At 42.1% G+C, this 21,337-nt stretch overlaps 1 protein-coding gene across 2 annotated transcripts; it reads right to left on the bottom strand.

The window, feature by feature from the left end:
• Positions 1-1,478: 1,478 nt before the first annotated feature.
• Positions 1,479-16,006, bottom strand: sat2b (spermidine/spermine N1-acetyltransferase family member 2b). 2 transcript variants are annotated; one of them, XM_084320966.1, is made up of 7 exons: positions 15,807-16,006; positions 13,591-13,642; positions 11,735-11,818; positions 6,118-6,219; positions 5,848-5,888; positions 2,069-2,248; positions 1,479-1,991 (listed from the first exon to the last, which is right to left on the bottom strand). In XM_084320966.1, exons 1-6 carry the CDS (start codon positions 15,867-15,869, stop codon positions 2,069-2,071), a joined length of 522 nt encoding a protein of 173 aa, XP_084177092.1. In that variant the 5' UTR covers positions 15,870-16,006; the 3' UTR covers positions 1,479-1,991. The 2 variants fall into 2 exon arrangements, with proteins under 2 accessions (XP_084177092.1, XP_084177091.1); XM_084320965.1 differs by having other exon boundaries at positions 1,479-2,248.
• Between the last annotated feature and the right edge of the window lie 5,331 nt (positions 16,007-21,337).

Raw genomic sequence — 21,337 nt, 5'->3', positions numbered from 1 at the left:
TTATTGTGTAACGCTATCCCCGTTCGTGACTGTGATGCATGCCAACAGAGTTTAGACGAGTCCCTGTTGGCATGCATCAATCACAGCGTTACATAATAAACGAGACTACATTAGGCTACTCGTAAATTGGCTAACCTATTTTGTTTACTCAGGAGTTCAGGTCATATGAACAGGACAACAGGTCTATGAACAAAGAAAATAGCATAAAAGTGTCATTGTTTACCATTGTTTGCCCGTTTCTATAGGCTACCATATATGTCGTTGAATGTGTGTTGGATCAGCTGTAATGAATTGCATTCCAAATATATTGCCTTCATGTATGTACTTTTTTTTTATCCATGCTCTTGTCATTTATCGATTAGGGTGAAGTCCAGCAGGATCCACCAGTCTACATTCAACACCCCAGAAGAGTACTGCAGAGTTCAGACTCCCACTCACTGTGCAGATGAATAAATCGATCAATAGAGACCGTATTAGATCCCCAATTATCATATCATGGGGTATCATTGGAAAGCCACAGTCATTGGCTACAACCCTGTGCAAAGACTTTCGAGATCGCCAAATGATTGACGGAGCTAGAGCCCTGGGAATCGGGGGTGGTAATGTGTACTTTTGCGTACTTTGGGGCACGCCTCACATATCGGCATGTAACTCGAGAACCGCTGAACGGATTTTGTCACCTGAAAGGGCAATCGACAGGCAACAAATAGGGCTTTAATTCTATATATATATTGTATTAAAAGAAATGCACACCCGAGCCACTAGAGGTCGGCAAAGTGTCATCGCGAATCGTCCTCATGAGGGACCACATGTGAGTTTGGGCCCTTGGATGTTAAGAGGTTAATGTTTTTTTATCAAATTTTTTGTAGCCAAGAGTAAAGACCATAACCCTATCAACAGTAGTCAAAGTCTATATTTTTTACCCCGAAGATTTAACAATATTATTCACCGTCAAAGATGCAAAAATAAATCATAATTTATATTCTCCTTTTCTTCATTACAATTTACTCAAGCCTAGTAACAGACACAATATTTCTGACACTGGAAATACATACCCCCAGGTCCCTAGATGTTCCTAGAACACCAAGCACATGCTAATTGACCTTGCAGAAGTGGAGCAATCTTCTATTTACTTTGGCATGTACCTTTAGGCGAAATTTCTGAAAATAGGCCTACCACTTAACAGGTTAAGGTGTTAAAGGTGCTATAGATGACATTCAGCCACTAGATGTCACACTAGAGCACCAACGTGGAAGTAGGGAGGGGATACATGCACGCAAGAAGCAAAGGAAAAAACAATACTTTTATTCTGCACCTTTCTAAAAGCTCTGTGGATGTATCATGTATCCTATATGAAATGTTATCTATAACACCTGTACAAGTTCAAGTTACAAAACATTCCAGTTGCATACAAACATATAGAACATGTTTCAGTGACGTTAGGAAGGGGACAGTTCTTTTCTTTTGACATTTTTTATTTTTTCCCCAATGGACAATGGCCACTGGAACAACAACAATTTTACAACATTCACACTTTTTTTTTTAACAATAGAACAGTCCCTTTTCCTTTGACCCAAGGTTTTTTTTGTTTTTGGGGTTGGGAGTTAAAGAAATAAAAAATGGAAAATAAAATGAAATAAAATAAGGTCAAATTTAAAATTAACACGCTAGCGTCTGAACATGGGGGGTTTCGTCTCTTGTATCACAACGGTTAGTATAGAATTCTTAGGTTATCGTGCAAAAAGTACATTTTCCCTCTATTCTTTTAACATTTCAGCTCAAATCTGACCTTTCATGTTTGACATATTCTGTCCATTTCATCCAAATCCAGTCGAATTTTTCCAGTTGGATTCTAATTGAAAATGACATCTTTTCCATTATGTATATATCATGAATTTCATCTATCCAATCGTCTATTGTGGGCGTCTCTGGTTTTAACCATCTTCTCGTGATAGCTTTCTTGCTTGCTATCAAAAGCATCCTGATCAATTTCTTATCATTGAAATCCCATTTTTCGAAGGAGTTCCCAGGTATAAGGTGTCGAAATCAGAGGAGGAAGGGGACAGTTCTAATCTCTGGGCGCTTCACTCGCCAGCTTGTCCAGGGCTTCTCCGTCGAAACGGAGCGAGTGCCAACCCTCGGTGGCCGTCAGGTCCTGCGCTCCCTTCGCCAGGTAGAAGTCCAGAGAGGGAGTGTTCCAGTCCAGCACTGAGAGGCCCAGTCTCACACAGCCCTTCTCCTTCGCCACCTAGAGAACCACACGCTACAGTCACATAGGGCTGAGCCCAAACGTTCGAACGTTCGGACCTCAGTTCGTTACGTTGGCATTCGAATTCTAAATCAACATTTGAATTTCTTTTTTTAAGAAATGTATGTGTCTATTCATTCTGTTAAACCAATTGGGTTTATCTTCACAGTTGCAGATAAAGATTAGGCTACACTAATATTATAGTATTAAAACTGATGAGTATATTCATTAAAGAAAATTGATTTAATAAAAAAAGAAATACTCACCAGATTAATCACTTTATTCAAATTGAGGATTTAGTTTGAGGATATTTACAAAAGAAAACGTTTAAAAAATAATATTTATTATTAAAGACGAAGGTTCGGGGCGGCTGGGTGGCGCAGCGGACTAAGCGCTCGTATCGAATCCGGCTGTCAGCGTTGCCTCCGGCTTGGCCGGCCGTCATACTGGCTCGATTGGCAGAGTCAGCGGGAGGGAAGCCGGTGGGTGGGTCTGTTCGAAAAACCCTGACTAAGTTCGAAGCCCAAAAACAGACTTCGGGGACCGCCACACTGTCACACAGCCCTTCTCCACCTAGAGAACCACACTCTACAGCCACACTGTCTCACAGCCCTTCACCTGGAGAACCACACTCTACAGTCACACTGTCTCACTCCTTCTTCTCCTAGAGAACCACACAGTAACACTGTCTCACAGCCCTTCTCCTAGAGAACCACACTCTACAGTCACACTCTCACTCCTTCTTCTCCTAGAGAACCACACTCTACAGTAACACTGTCTCACAGCCCTTCTCCTTCTCCTAGAGAACCACACTCTACAGCCACACTCTCACTCCTTCTTCTCCTAGAGAACCACACTCTACAGTAACACTGTCTCACAGCCCTTCTCCTTCTCCTAGAGAACCACACTCTACAGCCACACTCTCACTCCTTCTTCTCCTAGAGAACCACACTCTACATCTACAGTAACACTGTCTCACAGCCCTTCTCCTTCTCCTAGAGAACCACACTCTACAGTAACACTGTCTCACAGCCCTTCTCCTTCTCCTAGAGAACCACACTCTACAGCCACACTGTCTCACTCCTTCTTCACCTAGAGAACCTCACTCTACAGTCACACTGTCTCACAGCCCTTCTCCTTCTTCACCTAGAGAACCACACGCTACAGTAACACTGTTTTAATATCGTCAACGATAAAGGTGCTGTAGATATTATTTAGAGTAATCATTTAAATGATTAAAACATACATTTAAAACAAATAATACATCAACAGAGCTTTTAGAAAGAATAAAAGTATTGTGTCTATTATAATTATTGATCTACGTATGAAGTTCTACATGTATTTATGAAGTCCTACATGTATGGGATTCTATATGTACATATGAAGTTCTACATATATGAAGTTCTACACGTATTTATGAGGTTCTTATATGAAGTTATCTTGGAACCTATTCTACACGTTAAAATGACTGCTTGGTTCTTAGTGTTCCTCCAGTTCGCTCTGAACTAGGAAAAACTGCTTTTACCTTTGATGCTTCCAACACCTGGGCCCTCATGTATCAACCTGACGTACGCACAGATATGTGCTTAAGCCGTGCGTACGACCATTCCTAAGCAAAGTGTGGGATATATCTATTTGAACTTGTGCTTGACTTTGTGCGTATATATATATATTTTTACAACGCGGAAATAAGCACTGACTGTGCTCCGCGTAACTCAACTCGTTATTATTTTGCGCATATATTGCAGAAATACGGGAACGTTTTGATTATATTTAAAAGGCTTTGCCATTGTTAAACGTAATAAGTGGAACCCCGAAGCTGTAAGCAGAATACAAGTCATATGAACACCCACGATATAAACGCATTGCAACGAGAACAGACAGAGGTTATTTGTTGAGTGTACGTGTATACAAAACCCTTGCAATAAATGTGTCTTAAATTAATGAAAAACATACATGCTCTGGACACAGAGCATATATCGTGTGGGTGATATCATGACTTGTATTCTGTGTCAAAGCCTAAATCAAAACGTCCCCGTATTTCTGCAATCTATGCGCAAAATAATAACGAGTTGAGTTCTAACAAAGAACGTATTACATGCTGGTAGGCTGATAGAGTAAACTATGATATGAATATGAATATGATATGATCATATAAATACTGGTCCGTCCGCGAGGATATCGAGGACTCGAGTTGGGGGACCCTGATGTAAACAAGACAAAATTAAGCCATTTGAGAATATAGGCGGCCTATAGCCTATACATATTATTTAATGTTTTCATAAGCGTAAATATACAACAGCTAGATTAATGATCAAGTTAGTTTACTGTATGCAGGCTTCGCAGGGCTGTGCGCATATGCGCATGTTACTGTTGCATAATGTAGGCTGGCTGCTATTATATGTAATTCATAGGCTACCTAATACCAACAACAAAATAGATTGTATCATATGCCTCTACACACATTATATTATACACATCATATTATATCTTGGTTCGGCAGCGCCTCTGTGAACAATCTCTCAGAGTTTGCTCCATCAATAAACGCGCATTTTGGCTGATAATGTGCCGGTGGCCGGAGTCTCATTCAGGCCTAATTGTATTTAATTCAATTGTAATGTTATTACTGGGGTATCTAAAACATCACAATGTAGATCAGGGTTATCCACTGAAGCCATAATGACTCTGATCAGAACCACGGGCTCATGACGAGCGCACACAATAGGCATTGTAGAGCGCAGAGTTGGCGTGCTGAAATTGATTTAATTTCAGTCATTACAGTGCTTAATGTCGGGTCATCTCTTGTCATTTATTTCTGTCAATGTGCTGGTTCTGTAGCAGGACTGGGTCAGTCAACATCCTTGGCTCCCGGCGCACCGAAGATTATACGTTCAAGTTGTTGGTTGGACCTCTGTGATCAATCTCGCTCTCAGTGAAGTCTCTCAGAGTTCGCTTGGGTTAGTCCACTTTTCCACATTTCATGGGGGTGTTCCATTACCGTATATGGTTAATCGGGGCGGTTCTGGTATGCAAATACGTGAAAGTGTGCACGAGCCTCGGCGTAGGACCAAGGTGATATTTATCATGACAGGTGTGCGTAGGACCTGTGTACGCACATGTGATGAATCCTGTTTTTTTTGTGCGTGCACACATTCTAAATTCTGTGCTTAAGTATGGAAATAGAACATTTTCTACGTCACGTTGATGAATGAGGGCCCTGGAACGCCCTCCGACTGACTCTGAAGGTTCTTCCTTCTTTTGCTGCATTTAAAAGTATGATCTCCGACCACTGTGTGTCGACTTGTAACTGTCTTAGCTGATTTTCTTTGATTGTTTATTCTCATTTATTGTGCCTATATATGCAATTCCTGACAAACTATGTTTTGTTTTGTAAGTAACAGAAAGAAGCATTTTGTATAAAAGTATTCTGTACTTCGTTATGACAACTAATAAAGAAACTTGAACTTGAAGCTCGTCGTCGCTGTAAATGACGGTAACCTCAGTGTCTTACGAGTTGAAATAAAGGTTTGAAATTAAATAAAATTCCAAACCAAGCACGTCAGATCAACCATGAACAAAAACACACAAAACATCCTCACCTGAGCTACTTTGCTCATCATCCCCTTTCCAAGGCCCTTTCCTGTCCAGAAATATCAAGGGACAACAACAATGTAACAGTTTATTATTATTATTATTATTATTAATTATTATTATTATTATTATTATTATTATTATTATTATTATTATTATTATTATTATTATTATTATTATTATTATTATTATTATTATTATTATTATAAACATCACACTGTTTTCATCACACATCTCGAGCTCCAGAGCTCCTGAATCACAGAGCATTCATGTCTGACCTCTGAACTCTGGCATCACGTACAGGTCCTCTATGTAGACTGACGGTCCCTTCCAGGTGCTGTAGGTGAAGAAGTACAGGCCATACCCTACAATGGTGTGTCCTGTTTGAGCAGAGACACAGAGACTATCATCATCATCATCAAACAACAACTTTGATAGTGGTGGTGAAGGATATTAATATGTTAATAGCATTATTAATATTAATATTTAAATTAATACTTCAGAAAATGTATATTTCAAGATTATTTGGGGTACTGGAATATTCAGTCTTTGAGTTGCTGCAAGTAGACACCATATCCAGTTTACAATAATAATAATAATAATAATAATAATAATAATAATAATACACTTTATTTGTATAGAATTTGGATCTACCTTTCATACAAGAAGTGCCCAAAGTGCTTCACAGCAGTACAAATAGACATACAACGACCATAAAATAGACTGAATAAAAGAAGTGCAGAGAATAATGTAAAAATAATGCAGGTAATAAAACACATTGTTGTCTTTTGGAGCCAGTGCTCACACGAAAACAATCTACAATATAATAATCACAGTGTGGATGTAATGAGTCTCATTTACGATATAATAAGATATATTATGTGGCAGAATGTGTTAAAAGGCAAAGGTGAAGACATAGCGATAGTGATCTAGCCTCCCTAATGTCCATAGGAAGGGTGTTCCATAGCTTTGGTGGATAATTACCAAAGGCTGCATCCCTGATAGCCGGTATAAACTCATATCCTAAGTATGAAAAACCTAAATATGTCATGTATGTCATAACTGTCATGATTAGTTTAGATTAGATTTTTATATCTGTATATCTGTATATTGTGTATGTCATAAATGTCATTATGAATTGAAAATGGGGGACCCTGATGTAAACAAGACAAAAGTCTTTCTCTGGTCTGCATCTCCTTAACAATTGTATGTATTGAGCCGTACTGTACTGTACCCATTCTGCAATCTGTTAATAAAGTTTTCAATCAATCAATCAATCAATCAACAGCTGGGATATGCCGGCATACTGAGACATTTAAAACACACGATAGTTCGCTTTTTTGGTAATATTTCTATGGTAATATTAGTAAGTATTCTGTCTATGCATGTATACAGGATATTAACGTTAGGGATATGAAGATGCATATAACACCTTATATTACCTAGACTGTAACTGGGATACTAGCTAGTATTTGAAATACAAATGTACATGTTCACTATAATGAACAATGCAGTGCTGGTTATTCCTTAATAAATACTGTAGCTACCTAAAGTATCAACAATATTCATACATTTGGTACCGATTTACTGTAATTTATTACACCAACTTGATGCAGCCTTTGTAAACTACGCCCCAAAACTGTGGAACACGTTACCCAACAATATTAGGGAAGCCAATACGTTAGATATTTTTAAAAGGCAGCTAAAGACCTATCTCTTTACCAAAGCATTTCACTGACTTTACACGAATATACTGCACTATTTCTCTGTGATTGACATTGCACTATTTCTCTATGTTTTATTCCCCATGTTTTCATTGCCTTTTATGTTTTTATTCTCTTTTATTTTATATACCTGAGGCTGGACATCCGTACTAGTCAATTACTGTTTTCCCACAGATAGGCGGGACGTTTTGGGACCGTGAGCAGGAAATGTGAAAGGCTTTACAGACCAAGTCTTGGTGTCTTTATTATTTATTATTATTTGTATTCCCTCTGTTTTATTCTATTATTACTTTATTTTATTACTATTTTATTGCACTGCACTATTTACTCTGTCTATTGCTTTTTATTACAGGTTCGAAACTGTCAGGTATTAAACTGTGTGGGTATCAAGCAAGAAAGACAGGCTTTAAAACTGTGTAAGACCCAGAACTGCGCCCTGAGAGAGGGAACTGCGCCCTGAGAGGGAGGTTTGCCCTGAGAGGGAGGTTTGCCCTGAGAGGGAGGTTTGCCCTGAGTGGGAGGTTCGAAGGGTCAAAGTGGGTATCAAACAAGAGGGAAGACTGTCAGGTTTTAAACTGTCGATACCAAACAGAAGGTAAAGACAACTTTGAACTGTTAAACAGTAATCCAGAACTATTTTATTGCACTGTAAAAAACTGTGATCTTATAGTATGTCTGCACTTTATGTGCTAATTTCATCATTCATGTCTTTTCTATTCTACTAAAACTGAATCAAACCATAAACAAAGTGGCCTGTTGGGATGTTAGATCCTAATGTGAGAAACTGTGATTGTATATGTCTGCTCATTTTACCCTTGCTATTATTGTACTTATTTTTACTTTTATTTATACGCCCCACTATCCGCCGGGTGCATACTATAACCTTTATCATGTTTTGTAACAGATTACAGAAATTCAAGAAAGCCTATTGGAACGTGAGGTTCTGATATGATTTGATTAATATATCTGCATTATTTTATCCCACTTTATGCTTTGCTCTTGCTGCTTGTCTTATTTCTTACTGATGGAAATCACTTTGAACTGCAATCCCCTGTATGAAAGGTGCTATACAAATAAAGTTATTATTATTAACTTATAAACGTATTACAACTGATTACTAAGGCCTGAGAGTTCACAGTAACCTGTAATGGTTATGTAGTAGTGTCTATCACATAGAGTCAACCATCCCTGACAGAGAAGATGAGTTCAGTATAGTTCTACCTTGCCCCCCGGTACCTAGCTGACCTCCTCCATCCCTACATCCCACCCCGGAGGCTCCGATCCTCTGACTCCGGTCTCCTCTCCATCCCCACCACCAACCTGCGCACTCGGTCCCAGAGCCTTCTCTGTGGCGGCACCCACCCTCTGGAACTCCCTCCCTCCAGACATCCACAACGCTACATCCTTAAACTCATTCAAATCACTACTCAAATCTCACCTCTTCACCAAATGTATTAATGACTCTGCCTGACTTCCTTCCTTCCTTTACCCAACTGTCCCTCTGATTTCCTTCCCTCTTAGTTTGTCCCCCACCTCTGTTAACACTAGCACAGCCGACAAGGGGTCAAATGACCCCTAGGCATTTTCAATAAATGTGTCCTCGTCACTCGGTCGAGCTCCAGCTCTGTCAATCAATAACTTTTCCTAAAAGTACCCTTTTTATCTGGCACGGTTTCTGAAATTTCAAAATGACTTCAGGAAAATGTAATTAGAACATTATTCTACATATATAATAATAATATATATGTGGAAAGTCACAGCACTTTGCGAGCGTCTAGCGCAGGGGTGGCCAACCCGTGGCTCGCGAGCCGCATGTGGCTCTTTGCCCGTCAATGTGTGGCTCTTCCATCCAAAACAAATAATTAATTTATAATATTTGTATTTATTATTATTATAATTTTTTTTAACTTTTTTTTTGTCACTCAAACCTGTGGTAAACCTCATATTTTTATATTAAGAGGTAATTATATAGTTTACACTGTTTATTTTTCTCATATTTCTCATATAAGCTGTCGGGTCATCTGACCCATTCCGGCGAGAATCAGTGACATTTTCTCCATGGCTGTGCTAGTGTTAAGCGCCTTGGGTTTCCTGAAAGGCGCTATATAAATGTAAGAAATTATTATTATTATTATTCAGTAGAATGCGAGTACCACTCTTCACAACTATAAACTAGCAGAGCAGGAGGTCTCGCACAATACAGAAGCTTTGCAACACGCAGGATAAAGGGGACCATCACCCAGAGTAGATCAAATGTTATCGACATGATGGCCACGGAGGGTGTATCTTACTGTATCTGTGAACAGGAGCCGCTCTCTCTCCCAAAGCCAGAAACCGAGGAAGTAAGACTCAAACGTGTGACGTCATCAGGTATAAAGTGTGGAGCTGCTCCACAGACAGTGAATGACCCACATGTTTTTAAACCTACTTTATTCTATAGCAGGATTCTCAGTTCTCAAACAGAAAATGTACCCTCAGAACGTCCCCCTGGGTGCTCTCGGTGGCACCTCTTACCATCTTACCCAATTCATCGCTCCAGACTTTATACCTGATGATGATATCACACATTAAGAGTTTTAGGATTTTGGGATTTCGGAAAGAGTTGTCCGTGTTCACCAATATTTTGGACAGTCTTAGGAATAACATGTATGAATTCTGAAAATAGGCGCAGTTCCCCTTTAATAGCAATCTAGCATAATCCAATCTATCGAATGGCCTAGAATTGAGAATCATGATTAATCGAGCGACTTCAAGAATCTAAATCGAATTGAACAATTCCCAAAGATTCCCACCCCTACCCCTACTCTTTCACGTGGAGGATAGATTGATGTGGGATTTAAACGGAGCATGGGCCAGATGTGGCCTCGCTGCCTAATGCTGAAATAAGATGACTTAAAAGTAATAATCTAGAATATTTTCATATAAATACATAGTATACATATCTATTTTGCTACTCTCCATCGCCAACTGATATAACACAATAGTGATTCTACCTATAACCAGTTCATGAATGCTTTTACATTTGCTGTTCTTGGCTGTTCTAAACAGTGGTGTCTGGCAGGACATTCCCTGTAAAATCATCCGGCACACGGTTATGTGTTTTACATCACTAGCAGCAACAGCAGTTTATTGAATAGAAGATTAACTCAGTCGATAGTATGAATTGTGAAGATGGAGAGCAAGTCAATACAGTGCAAAAACACAACAGCAATGACCACTTATCACCAATAGATGTCGCCAAAACAAACAACGATGAGGACCTGGCGGATTACCACATTAAAGTGACATTGTTACTGTTTATATGACAAAGGAAAGCATATTAGAGCTCACATGACAATCTGAACAGGTTTACTTTGGGCTTATATTCAGATTTACATGACAATCTGAACAGGTTTACTTTGGATTTATATTCAGATTTACATGACAATCTGAACAGGCTTACTTTGGGTTTATATTCAGATTTACATGACAATCTGAACAGGCTTACTTTGGGCTTATATTCAGATTTACATGACAATCTGAATAGGTTTACTTTGGGTTTATATTCTGATTTACATGACAATCTGAACAGGCTTACATTATTGGGTTTATATTCAGATTGTACATGACAATCTAAACAGGCTTACATTATTGGGCTTATATTCAGATATTACATGACAATCTAAACAGGCTTACTTTGGGCTTATATTCAGATTTTACATAACAATCCAAACAGATTTACGTTGGGATTATATTCAGATTTTACATGACAATCTAAACAGGTTTACATTATTGGGCTTATATTCAGATATTACATGACAATCTAAACAGATTTACGTTGGGTTTATATTCAGATTTTACATGACAATCTAAACAGGCTTACATTAGTGGGCTTATATTCAGATCTTACATGACAATCTAAACAGGCTTACATTAGTGGGCTTATATTCAGATTTTACATGACAATCTAAACAGACTTACTTTGGGTTTATATTCAGATTTTACATGACAATCTAAACAGGCTTACTTTGGGCTTATATTCAGATTTTACATAACAATCTAAGCAGGTTTACATTGGGCTTATATTCAGATCTTACATGACAATCTAAGCAGGTTTACATTATTGGGCTTATATTCAGATCTTACATGACAATCTAAGCAGGTTTACTTTGGGCTTATATTCAGATGTTACCGTCTTTAGTTTTGTGGTCCTCTGTTACTTCTGCAACCAGGCACTGGAAGAAGGGGTTTGAGCCGAAGCCGTCACGCTGTAATTCTAAGAACAGGACAGAAAGTGAAACGTCCGCTTCCTTAAAACCTCTTGTCTATCTGTGCTGCAGCTGCAGACACGGTTAAGATAAGATAACAGTTCCTTTATTGATCCCCTTGGGGAGATGCAGGCATCATAGCAGCATGGGGGAGGGGGGGGGGGGGGGGTACAGGTATGGGCAGGGTAATAGTAGGATGACATAAAGGCAATACAATTAGATCAGAATATTAAAATATGAGAAAGAATAAATGGCTGCATTTATATAGCGCTTTTATCCAAAGCGCTTTACAATTTGTTCCTCACATTTCACCCATTCACTCACACATTCACACACCGACGGCGGAGGCGACCGTGCAAGGTGCCGACCTGCTCATCGGGAGCAATTAGGGGTTAAGTGTCTTGCTCAAGGACACTTCGACACGCTGCCCGGGAGGAGCGGGAATCGAACCGGGAACCTCTGGATTATCAGACAACTGCTCTACCTCCTGAGCCACTGTCGCCCCAATAAACAGTGTAAACAATATAAATTATATGTTACAATAAATATGGCAATAAAGAATTTCCAGGAGCCGGTACAGAATTGCACAGGTTCTCCGTATCACCTTATGTGTGAAAGCACTGCTTCACTCTGGGATGTGTCTTCCCACGGTAAGACCAGGTACACTAGCATACTACTGATCCAACTTCCATTTTGACCAACAACACAACAGTGGGCTCTGGGGTTTAATGGTTAATGGATAATGGCTCATGGACACCCTGTCTGTCTGTTCTGGGCAGCAGCCTACTCAGCTGATACTGAATCATCCATTTATATCTATTTAGAGACGTATAACCTGCTACTGGGTAATGTTTGAGCTTCTCCTCCAGGTATAAAATATGTCTTTTGTTTTTGTTTTTTCTTTCTCTGTGATGCATTGTGTTTTGTTCTGTCTCTTATCTCTTGAATGGTTCTTGCTTTTTATTTTTTATATTTAATTTGATTTCTGCTGTATGTAAAGCACTTTGTGAGTTGTCTCTGTGAAAAGTGCTATATAAATAAACTTTACTTACTTACTCAAATTGCTTTTGATTTCTGACAAGTTCCACGTGGGCCGTGACTCTAGACTTGTATTGTATTGCTCTTATTCTGACAATGTCATGATATTCTGTTCTGGAAAGCATCAGTATAGTTCTACCTTGCCCCCCCGGTACCTAGCTGACCTCCTCCATCCCTACATCCCACCCTGGAGGCTGCGATCCTCTGATTCCGGTCTCCTCTCCATCCCCACCACCAAAACCGGCACGGACTACAACGTATGACGTACATCATGCCAGTTAGGGTACCTTGTGTTTACTGCACCTTGTGTATACTTTTACTGTTACTCTTACTCATAGTATACATTCAGATTCAAATTTTGTATTGCCTATATTTATTGTAACTTATATATAACCGATAGGGCACACCGACCCTCATCTGCACCTTTGTTTACACTGTTTATTTGTCTCATATTTTTATATTCAGATACAATTTTATTGCCTATATTTATGTCTTTCTATTATTACCCTGCCCATACCTGACTGTACCTCCCCTCCCCACTCTTCCATGCTGCTATGACAACCGAATTTCGCCAAGGGGATCAATAAAGGAATATCTTATCTTATCTTATGGTAGGTTACCAACAAATTATTGTAGTACCAATAGAAATATGTAGCCGAATGGAAATCATTACCCCCAGACCAACCATTATTTAGCAGGGTGGTGATTAGAATGTGATTCAAATTCAAAACCGCACAAATACCTTCATAGGAGATCTTCACCTGATCAGGCATCTTTTCATAAACAGCCAAATCCTACAGGAAAAAATTGGAGAAATATTTGGGGCTACATTCCTGATGTAACGCCGGTATAGGAACCGCATGCTTGAAGTAGATAAACGAGCAGTCTGAGGGTTGCATTTTATAGGCCGATTACCCCAGTTTTGCATACAATCATTTAGTTTTATAGTCATTGAGAGTAATTAGTTTGAACATGTCCTCCAGTGATGTCATCGGAGGATAATGAATCCGTAATGTGTTGTATCAATTACAGTTCAATAGAATGGTGGAGATGAAGAAACCGCAATAGGGCTTGTTATTTTTACATCTACTGTACATCATTTTGTTGAGCAGTAATTATTAAAGGGGAACTATTTTACTATTTCTTTCACTATTTGGGCACTTTTACACAATTCCTGTGAGTTTATGGAACACCTCTGTAATTATATATATTTTTTAATTCATTGTTTTGTATTTCTAATCAAGTCCTCAAAAACAGCATTTTTCTACCTCAAGATCTCGAGCTGTTTTGAGCCTGGGCTCCAGGTCCAGGTCCAGCCACTGTGTGCAGCTCATCTTGTATCTCAACATTAACATGCAGCGGTGTCTTTCTGACATCACATATCATCACATTTTCAAATGACTCAGTTCAGTGAGGGTGAATATTGTGAGAGGAGAATTGGAAGAATGCGCCAATATGAGAATTAGAGACATAGATCATATTAATATAAGTCCACATAGCTAGGAAACAATGCTAAACACTGAAAAAGGCCATTTATAAGATAGTTCCCCTTTAACGCTAGTTATAATTAGGTAATTAGAATCCAATGACATCACCGGATGACATGAATGAATGAATGAATGAAAACTTTATTTAACAGATTGCAGAATGGGTACAATACAGTACGACTCAATACATACAATTGTTAAGGGGATGCAGACCTGAGAAAGACGTTTGTCTTGTTTCCATCAGGGTCCCCCATTTTCATTTCATATAGACATTTATGACATACACAACATACATGACATTTATGGCATAGGGACATATAGGTATTTAGTACTGATACATTTGTGACATAAGCGGTATTCAAATATACAGTACTGTTACCCCTAGATCCTGACAGAGTATATACATATGATGGGGAGGGGACTGTACATTAGGAGGGGGTGGGTGGGTGGGAGAGAAATATACATACGGCGGGGAGGGAATATATACATGCGGTGGGGAGGAGACTGTCTATTAGGAGGTGGTGGGGGTTTTGGGCATTTACGGTGGCCAGTTTCGAATTGCAGCCTCCCGTAGGTGCTCTTTAAGAGCGGTTTTGAATGTGGGCAGGGATTCACATTCCTTTACAGCTTTGGGTAGGGCGTTCCACATTGTTGTGGCATAATTGCGAAACGTGTTTAGTCCCTTGTTTGAGCCGAATCTGGGTTTAACATGATTTGTTGAGCTTCCTCTGGTGTAGTGGTTGTGGTATTCACTGACCTTTGGGAAGTATTTTGACATGTACATGGGCACCCCGGTCGTATAGTGTATCTTGAAGACCAGGCCCATTGCAAGTTGCTGTACTCTGTCGTCTACTCTAAGCCATCCTAGGTTGTCAAAGTGGGCAGGGGTGAGGTGGGTTCTGGGGTTCAGGTCAAGTAGTAGTCTGACCAGTTTGTTTTGTGATGTTTGTAATTTTGTTTTAAGCGCCTTTGAGGTGCTTTGGTACCATGAGGTGCACGCATAGTCATAGTACCCTTGAATGAGTGCTCCTGCCAGAGTCTTCAGGGTATTCTTGTTTACCAGAGAGGATGCATAATATGCATAATATGACATAATATGACAGATATTGAGAGTTAATGAGTTTGAATATTAGTCACTCTAGTCTAACTCATTAACTCTCAATATCTGTCAGAAAAAATACAACAGTTTACAGTAGCCCATTGGATATGAGTTTATGTGCAACATAAATCAGTATTGTTTTTCGGTGAAATGCCCCTTTAACTTTTAGGCATTTAGTAGACTACATCCAACACATGACAGTAGTAAGCTTTTCTCTTTTTTTTACATTTAGCTACAACTAATTTATAAAATGTAAAAGTACAATGGCCTCAATCCTTCTTGGACAAGTCAGTAATCCTACATAAAAGCCCCGAGTGACGTTACAGTACAGATTCATTGCAGGTTACTTTGTTTTGGAACTAACTAACTTACCATTATCATTCTTGATATCTCTTTGCAGTCATCTTGTCTTGCGGCACGTATTTTGAAATTCATATTTCTAAATCAGACTTTGCTTTCAACAGTGCGGACATGCGATTCTAAAAGCCGGCAGCACGGAATATTATACTCTCTGGTTACAGGTTGAATATCTGGTTAATAATTAGCGAACAGCAGCCTACTGTTACAGACAGGCTGCGTTCTTCTTCTTCCAGCTCTTGCAGCAGGTGGCGTAGTTAGTACCACTAACACGACTACTGCCCCCCACAGGTTTAGCTAATGGGTGCAATAAAAAAAACACAATATAATGATAACATGTTTTTATTTTATTTTTATTATTATCAATTTCAGTTACCATTTCAGAAATGTGAATGTGAATGCTTTTTTATTACATTATATATTTTATTGTATTATTCATTGCATTCTGCATTTGTATTCAGGTAACTTACGTCATGTGTCATATTATCTTACCTGAATATCACCACCTGGCTGAGAGACCATGTGTCATATTGCACATCTTCCATTAGGATCCACATTTTCTGAAGGAGTAACTTGGGAAAAACAATTATAATAATTATATATATATATAAAATAAAAACATAATTAGTTCTTATCGCATCTTAATAGACCAGTCTCATTTACATAATTCAACTTTTTAATATATTGTTAAAACTATATTTATTCTTTACTTGCCTTGTGGATACTGACAAATGTCAACTGTTCAAAAGATGTGGCCGGTATAGAGATTTATTTTAGACATAATGGTCTGTAGGCAAGACGGCAGCAGAACATGAAGTGAGACTACAGGAAGCACCGCAAATCCACTACATGACGATGATACCTTCTGAGACGAGTCACAGATAACCTCTCTAGGGCAGAGCGTCGATGAGTGGGACCCACCTTGACCCTGCAAAGGTGACTCTCTCTAGGGCACAGCGTTGATGAGTGGGATCCACCTCGACCCTGCAAAGGTGAGCCTCTCTAGGGCACAGCGTCGATGAGTGGGACCCACCTTGACCCTGCAAAGGTGCCTCTCTAGGGCACAGCGTTGATGTGTGGGACCCACCTCGACCCTGCAAAGGTGAGCCTCTCTAGGGCACAGCGTCGATGAGTGGGACCCACCTCGACCCTGCAAAGGTGCCTCTCTAGGGCAGAGCGTTGATGAGTGGGACCCACCTTGACCCTGCAAAGGTGCCTCTCTAGGGCAGAGCGTTGATGAGTGGGACCCACCTCGACCCTGCAAAGGTGCCGCTCTCTCTAGGGCAGAGCGTTGATGAGTGGGACCCACCTCGACCCTGCAAAGGTGCCTCTCTAGGGCACAGCGTTGATGAGTGGGACCCACCTCGACCCTGCAAAGGTGAGCCTCTCTAGGGCAGAGCGTCGATGAGTGGGACCCACCTTGACCCTGCAAAGGTGAGCCTCTCTAGGGCACAGCGTTGATGAGTGGGACCCACCTCGACCCTGCAAAGGTGCCTCTCTCTCTCTAGGGCAGAGCGTTGATGAGTGAGACCCACCTCGACCCTGCAAAGGTGCCTCTCTAGGGCACAGCATTGATGAGTGAGACCCACCTCGACCCTGCAAAGGTGCCTCTCTCTAGGGCACAGCATTGATGAGTGAGACCCACCTCGACCCTGCAAAGGTGCCTCTCTCTCTCTAGGGCACAGCGTTGATGAGTGGGACCCACCTCGACCCTGCAAAGGTGAGCCTCTCTAGGGCAGAGCGTTGATGAGTGGGACCCACCTCGACCCTGCAAAGGTGCCTCTCTCTAGGGCACAGCGTTGATGTGTGGGATCCACCTCGACCCTGCAAAGGTGCCTCTCTAGGGCAGAGCGTTGATGAGTGGGACCCACCTCGACCCTGCAAAGGTGCCTCTCTCTAGGGCACAGCGTTGATGTGTGGGATCCACCTCGACCCTGCAAAGGTGCCTCTCTAGGGCAGAGCGTTGATGAGTGGGACCCACCTCGACCCTGCAAAGGTGCCGCTCTCTCTAGGGCAGAGCATTGATGAGTGGGACCCACCTCGACCCTGCAAAGGTGCCTCTCTAGGGCAGAGCGTTGATGAGTGGGACCCACCTCGACCCTGCAAAGGTGCCTCTCTAGGGCAGAGCGTCGATGAGTGGGACCCACCTCGACCCTGCAAAGGTGCCTCTCTAGGGCAGAGCGTCGATGAGTGGGACCCACCTCGACCCTGCAAAGGTGCCTCTCTAGGGCACAGCATCGATGAGTGGGACCCACCTCGACCCTGCAAAGGTGCCTCTCTAGGGCAGAGCGTCGATGAGTGGGACCCACCTCGACCCTGCAAAGGTGCCTCTCTAGGGCAGAGCGTCGATGAGTGGGACCCACCTGGACCCTGCAAAGGTGCCTCTCTAGGGCAGAGCGTTGATGAGTGGGATCCACCTCGACCCTGCAAAGGTGAGCGTCATCCAAGACCTATTCAGCCACCATCAGACATTTCATGGTCTGCAGAGAATCCTGTGTATGACCCACTATCTAGGATGCTACTTAGTTACCTGGCATTTTAGTAAACATGACTAAAATGTCAAGTGGCTTACTACTTAAAGGAACATGCCAACATTTGGGGAAATTAGCTTACAGTCTTCTCCAGAGAGACAAGAAGACAGATACCAGTTTCCTCTCTGTGCGTTCAATAGAAAGCTATCTGGCTGCACGTTAGCCTAGCTTAGCACAATGAATGGAAGCGGACAGTGCCGGTTAGCCAAGGCATTGTCCAACTAACACCTCTCCCGAAGGCTAACCGGCCATGTCCGCTGTTCCTTTAAGGTCCCTAGAGTTTGCACTGAATTAGGAAAATCTGCTTTCAGCTTCTGTGCCCCAGAAACATGGAATGTTTTGCAAAGCACTTTAAAACTCAATTCATTAGTGTTGTGAAGGGCCAGATTAAACTGAATATATATATGTATCGTTTGATATACTTTGTATATTATTTATATATATACACGGAATATCCCTTTACCTGCAGACCAGAGTAATATTCGCTCTCCTATTGGACAGCGCCCCCAGGCGCCAACGCGCAAGCCCCCAACGGCAAGTTCAAAGACTGAGATGGCGCGACCCCGGTCAGTCGCCTTTGGTTTAGCTCCGCGACGATTGTGCACATTTTTAGCTATTATGTTTGTTTTTTCTACTTTTTTTATTAAAACATCACTGGCGGGTATGTCATACGACCGCCAGACACTTACAGTAGAAGCCCTTAGAAGTCAGGCATTTACTGCTACTCTGCCACTACTTCACCACTCTGATTTTGTGACTCCTATTGTTCTCGACCGGGCCAGATTTCACACCTCCACGGCTGGGGAGATTTTCATCTTACATTTTTATTCGTCCCAAATGTCCCAGCCCCATCCGATTTCTTAGATTTTTTCACTGTTTATTTATCATGCATTGCAACACTAATATATGGTCAGTACGCCAAGTCAGACTGCCCATATAAAAATTATCTTGGGGGTCTGAGGGCAGTAGCCCCCGACCCCCTCCCTGGGGAAGCACTTAAATTAAGTACCAGCCCCCGAAAATTAACACCTGAGTGAGTTCTAAAGTGACATTGGAGTGGTAGATGAGTGGCAGTGGGGACGTGATTCTCGAGGGCTTCTACTGTATGGACCTAAACTCCGGACTCAAAGAGGAGTTGGGAGACACTTTATGCCCAGAATGGCTAACAGAAATCAAGCGGGAGAACAACAAAGGAAACGGCAGAAAGAGGCGTAGAGGAAGACGAGGCGGTATCAGACTCAGATTAAAAAGATCTGCTTACCGTCCAGCAATTCCATCCATCTTTCTGGCGAATGCACGTTCGCTGGAGGGAAGGATGGACGACTTGAGAGCGAGGGTCCGATTCCAACGGGAGATGAGAGACGTTAACGTCATGTGTTTCACGGAGACATGGCTCAAGCCAGCGACGCCGGACAACAGCGTCTCTCCATCGGACAATTTCACCGTCCTGAGAGCAGATCGCACGGCAGCCTCTGGGAAGAGCATCGGAGGTGGGGTCTGCATCCTCACGAACAATCTCTGGGTTAATCCCAAGGAAGTACATGTCCTCTCAAGTTCATGCTCCCCAGATATGGAACATCTCCAAATCCTGTGCCGACCGTACCACCTACCCCGTGAGTTTACCGCGGTCATTATATCCGTCGTGTATATCCACCCACAGGCAAATACTGGCAAAGCGCTGGTGGAATTACACGACCACCTCAACAAACAACAAATCAAGCACCCGGAAGCCGCGACGATAGTGACTGGTGACTTCAACCAGGCAAATCTGAAAAAAGTGATGCCGACCTTTTTTCAGCACATCGCCTGCTCCACAAGAGGGGGAAACACACTCGACCACTGTTACACCCCGTTCAAAGCCGGATACAAGGCTGTAGCGGCTCCGCCACTGATGGGCGCTGCAAGCGCGAGCGATCACGACTCCATTTTTTTAATTCCTGCATACAAACAAAGATCGCGTGACGTTGTCGTGTCACGTGAGACAAAAAAGTGGTCTGACGAATCAGAGGCCGCGCTCCGTGATGCGTTCGAGGACACAGACTGGGACGTGTTTAAAGGAAGCGCCAGTGACGTCAGCGAGTACGCTGATACCGTTGTGAGTTACATAACGACAGTGACAGACGGTATTGTCCTCACAAAGAAGGCGCGGGTTTTCCCAAACCAGAAGCCTTGGGTGGACAGCACTATAAGAGCAGCCCTGAACTCACGCACCACGGCTTATAACCTGGGCAGAGAGTCAGGAAATATGGAAGAGTACAAGGCTTCAGTCTACACTCTGCGCAAGGCTGTTAAACTTGCTAAGGGGACATATGCTGAGAAACTGGAGACACAAATGGCACAAAACGACACAAGAGGCTTGTGGAGGGGACTGAAGACAATAACTGACTACAAAGTCAGCGCCCCCTCAATGGGGAGCGACGACGCCTCTCTCGCGGACAAACTCAACTCCTTCTACGCTCGGTTCGGTGTAGACAGTGTCGCCGCTAGCCCTCTGGCTAGTGACGTCACTGGCACACCGGCTGTTGTGGAGGGGGGGGGCAACCGCGGGGGGGCGGGGGCGCTCTCTCGCTGTCGGAACACAGTGTGAGAAGAGCATTTATGCAGGTGAACACCAGGAAGGCTGCGGGCCCAGATGGTATAACAGGACGCATACTTAAGTCCTGTGCAAACCAGCTTGCCCCGGTGTTCACCGCCATATTTAATCAATCCCTGGCGGAGTCAGTAGTCCCTGCCTGCTTCAAGATGTCTACCATCATCCCGGTACCGAAGAAACCCTCCCCAACATGTCCAAATGACTACAGACCGGTGGCACTCACCTCTGTGGTCATGAAATGTTTCGAGAGGCTGGTCAAGGACCACATTTGTGCCTCTCTCCCCAGTGATATGGACCCTATGCAATTTGCATACAGGACAAACAGGTCCACTGACGACGCGGTCTCCCAGGTACTGCACAGCACTCTCTCCCACCTTGACCGTCAGAAGGGGGGCTATGTGAGACTGTTGTTCATTGACTAC

Source organism: Notolepis coatsorum (assembly GCF_963971535.1).
Source record: "Notolepis coatsorum genome assembly, chromosome: 8".
Lineage (NCBI taxonomy): Eukaryota > Metazoa > Chordata > Actinopteri > Aulopiformes > Paralepididae > Notolepis > Notolepis coatsorum.
This window is presented reverse-complemented; position numbering and strand designations above follow the sequence as displayed.